General features: G+C 59.3%; 2 protein-coding genes across 2 annotated transcripts in view; one reads left to right on the plus strand and one right to left on the minus strand.

Annotated features, from left to right (window-relative positions):
• Window positions 1-3,501, plus strand: part of METBIDRAFT_78384 (Elongator subunit) — a gene marked incomplete at both ends in the record, with an annotated part of 5,901 nt that extends 2,400 nt beyond the window's left edge. The window contains one exon of the mRNA XM_018858874.1: window positions 34-3,501. Within this exon, the coding sequence (XP_018711926.1) occupies window positions 34-3,501 (3,468 nt within the window). The remainder of the gene's footprint in view (window positions 1-33) is intronic.
• Window positions 3,502-3,544: 43 nt separating this feature from the next.
• On the minus strand, window positions 3,545-4,015 carry RAD59 (Rad59p; the record flags this gene model as incomplete). The annotated part of the gene is made up of 1 exon (XM_018855307.1): window positions 3,545-4,015. A coding segment is annotated over one exon (471 nt), but the record flags the coding sequence as incomplete, so codon positions are not given.
• Between the last annotated feature and the right edge of the window lie 301 nt (window positions 4,016-4,316).

The raw sequence follows: 4,316 nt of genomic DNA on the forward strand, positions 1-4,316 counted from the left end.
GTGTCCGTGGGCTGGGGCGCGGCCGAGACGCAGTTCCGCGGCAAGGGCGCCCGGGCGCTCGAGCGCGAGCGCGAGGCCATCCGCCACGCCGGCGGGCATGACTTGAAGGAGGACGCGGCGTTGCGCGACCCCACGGTGGCGCCGGCGCAGCGCGGCACGGCGTCGCCCGCAGACTCCGGCGCGGCCACGGTAAGCTGGCGCGGCGACGGCGAGTACGTGGCCGTGTCCACGCTCGAGGACGCGCTCGTGGAGGCCACGCTGGAGTGCGTGGCGCGGCGCGTGGTGCGCGTGTTCACGCGCGAGGGCGCGTTGCACTCGGTGCTGGAGCCCGCGGACGGCGTGGAGCACGCGTTGGCGTGGCGGCCGTCCGGCGCGGTGCTTGCGCTGACGCAGCGGGGCCACGACGACGACGGCGCGCCCGTGCTCCAGGTGGCGTTCTTCGAGCGCAACGGCTTGCGCCACGGCGAGTTCGACACGCGGCTCGACGCGGCCGCGGGCCGCGTGGCCGGCTTGGCCTGGGCCTGCAACAGCGAGGTGTTGGCGCTCCAGCTCGCTGACCGCGTGCAGCTCTGGACCTCCAAGAACTACCACTGGTACCTCAAGCAGGAGCTCGTGGTCAGCGGCGCGGACGCCCGCAACGAGGTGGTGTTCGTGCGCTTCCACCCGGAGAAGCCGCTCCACTTGATGGTGGGCACGTCGCGCGCGGGCCTCTGGGTGTACAACCTCGCGCAGCAGACCGCGACGGGGCCCACGGTGGCGGGGCGTGACGCGGGCATGGTGGTGGTCATCGACGGCGCCGAGGCCAAGGTCACGCCGCTCGCGCTCGCCAACGTGCCGCCGCCCATGGCCTACCGCGACTACGACTTCGACGCGCCGTTGTGCGCCGCGGCCGTGAACCGCGCCAACGACGCGTTTGCCGTGGCTACCTGCGCCGGCGACGTGCACGTGTGCCGCGTCTCGCCGGCGGACATGCGCCGCGGCGTGCAGCCCGCGGTGGCCACCATCGGCCGTGCGCTCATCGCCACGCCGGACGAGGTCGTCAAGCAGGTGTGTTTCATCGCCGACACGACCGTGGCCGTCTTGGTCGACGCGCCGGGCGCCTCCCGCGTCGAGCTCTTCGACGTGCACGCGACGGCCACGCACGTGGCGTCCGCCGAGCTTGGCGTGCGTGCCGTGTTGCTCAAGGCCCGCGCGGACTTTGCCGCGGCCGTGGCCGAGTGTGTCGACGGCTCGCTCCTCGAGGTGCTGGCCGCGGGCGCCACAGCCCGCGTGGCCCAGTTCCCGGTCTTGTGCCACGACTTCGAGGTGTGCATGGTCTCGGGCGACATGGGCGAGGAGCCGGTGGCGCTCGGCGTGTCGGGCAACGGCAAGTTGTACGGCAACGACACGCACCTCGCCAGCGGCGTCACCTCAATCAAGGCTACCCAGGACCACCTCGTCTTGACCAACGCGCACTCGCAGGTGTGCTTCGTGCACTTGAAGAACGTACTCGAGCCCGCCACGTTCTCGTTCCTCCAGAACCAGACTGCCGCCGCGGCCGACGAGCGCGTGCGCCAAATCGAGCGCGGCCTGGTATTGGTCTCGTGCATCCCGTCCAAGTACTCGGTGGTGTTGCAGGCCCCGCGGGGCAACTTGGAGACCATCTGCCCGAGAATCATGGTGCTCTCCGGGGTCCGCAACTTCATTGCGGCGCTCGACTACCGCAACGCGTTTGTTGCGTGCCGCACCCACCGCATCGACTTGGACTTGCTCCACGACTACGACCCGGCCTTGTTCCACAGCAACGTGGAGCTATTCGTCAAGCAGATCGGCAGGGCTGACTACTTGGACTTGTTCGTGTCGTGCTTGCACGAGGAGGACGTCACCCAGACAAAATACAGGGACACCTTGCGCCAGGCACCGCTGTTGGATCTCGCAAAGTTGTCGCTCGAGCCCCGCAACGCCGAGCCTGCCAGCGCCAGCCCACGGAGAATAATCTTCAACAAGGAAGACGCGAGGACCTCGTCCAAGATCAATAGGATCTGCAATGCGGTGCTTGAGGTCTTGTCGGCGCCCCCATACGAGTCGCAGTTCTTGCAAACCAGAGTCACTGCGTACGCGTGCCAGGCGCCGCCCAACTTGCCGGGCGCCTTGTCTCTCATCAGCGCCTTGGAAGACGAAGATGAGCACGAAAAGGCCATCACGCATTTGTGCTTCCTCCTGGACGTGAACAAGTTGTACGACCATGCCTTGGAATTGTACGACGTTAAGATGGCGTTGAACATTGCCCAGAAGTCGCAGAAGGACCCCAAGGAGTACTTGCCCTTCTTACAGAACCTCCACGTGCAAACCCCTTTGCGCCGTCAATTCTTGATCGACGATCACTTGAAACATTACTCGAAAGCTTTGGGCTGGTTGCACGAGCTCGGCCACGAGGCCGTGGCGGAGTTGGACGATTTTGTCGTGAAACACAGCCTCTATAAAGATGCATTGGCTATTTACAGGTATGACGACCAGAGAAACAAGCACATATTGGCCCTATACGCCGAGCATCTTGTTGAAGAGAAGAAGTATAGTGAGTCTGGTGTCATTTACGAGTACCTTGGGTCGCTCGAGCAAGCACTTGAAAGCTTTGTATTGTGCATGAGATGGAAAGAAGCACTCGCCATTGCACAGTCTCTTCCAGGAAAGGAGCTTGTGATCTCAACAGCCGAGCGCTTATCAAGCATGCTTGTAGATGACCACAAATACTCCGACGCTGCTGAAATCGAGCTCAGAGTCCTCGGGAATGTCGAGGAGGCCATCAAACTCCACTGCATGAGTTATCAATTCGACAGTGCCATTCTCTTGGCGACAGAAAAAAACCATACCGATCTCATCGCGAGCACTGTTGACCTGCAGCTCGATGAGAGCTTTGGTGTCATTGCCGAACTCCTTGCCGACTGTACCAGCCAGGCCAACTCACAGTTGAAAAGGTTGAGAGAATTGAGACAGAAGAAGGAGGATGACCCATACGCTTTTTACGGCATTCCCAACGACGATTTGGATACGCCAGACAACGTCTCTGTGGCCGCCTCGGAAACCTCCACCACGCCCTCGTTCTTCACTAAATATACTGGCAAGACTTCTGGTACAGCGAAAACGGGCGCATCGAGAAAAACATCAAAGAACAGAAAGAGAGAGGAGAGAAAGCGCGCAAAGGGCAGGAAAGGCACGATCTATGAGGAGGAGTACCTCATCAAATCTGTTGGCAGGTTGGTTGAGAGACTAGATCAAACGGAGGCTGACGCCTTGAGGTTGATCGAAGGCTTGGTAAGAAGACACAAGATGCAACAGGCATACCAGATTCAGCATAACTGGGGCAAGCTCACGGTATTTTTGCGGGAAAACATCCAGGAGATCCATAACATGAGTGAAAAGGACCGCGAGAGAATCGACGACAATGGCGAAATCTATCTCATTGACGAGATCCCCGCGCCGGTAATCAGAGACTTTCCTAAGTTGGAGATGTTGGACTACTAGGGTCTTCCGCTATGTGCTCGATTTTGATGGATCGCTCGCTGCGAAGCAAATCAGGAAACTTCAAGAACGCGTTGCGGAGCCCATCGGTGCACGCCATCTTCCTGCTTGTACCGAGACATTGGTATTTTGACGGCAACCCACGTACCTCGCCGTTGCCCTTGGCCTCGACTTCGGTGCCATCATCAAGGACGATCCGCACCGTCGCAGTTTGCACCATGGAATACTCGTTTTTCTCGTCGTCGAAATTCTGGCTTGCGATGTGGCAGTCGAGAATCTGTGACAGCCAGCCGTTGAAGCCGAAGGACTCGTTTACCATATTTATCAATAATGCAGATGAAACAGAACTGATGCCGTACTTCCCCACGCCCCGCAGCTCTCTCTTTCTGAGCACCAATTCTAAGCGGGCCTGGAACGTGCCGATCTTTGTTTTCGCCCATGGAGACAAGAAATGGGGTTCGGGCCCGCTTTCGCAATCCGAGGTTTCCTCAAAAAGAGAGAGGGACGGGAATAAAACTGATTCGGTCACCTCTTCATTTTCACAGTCAGATTCCGGGTGAGAGCTATCCATCGCATAGAAAAGAGATACTGTGAGTTTGGTTTTTTGGCGTGATTTGAGTGTGCTGATCTGATCACAGCCTCTCATCCAGACCGCGTCTCACGCACGTTCAGGTCGAGATGTACCTTCCAAGGTATGTGCCTTTTCCGGCATTTCGCCAGATCTCCCATATGATTCCATGTCGTTGTGCAGATGTATATTAATTGAATATAAATGCCTGGGGCTTCAGTTTTTTTTGAATGCGGCTCATGCAACCAAA

The sequence above is a fragment of the Metschnikowia bicuspidata genome (genome assembly GCF_001664035.1).
Source record: "Metschnikowia bicuspidata var. bicuspidata NRRL YB-4993 chromosome Unknown METBIscaffold_3, whole genome shotgun sequence".
Taxonomy (NCBI): Eukaryota; Fungi; Ascomycota; class Pichiomycetes; order Serinales; family Metschnikowiaceae; genus Metschnikowia; species Metschnikowia bicuspidata.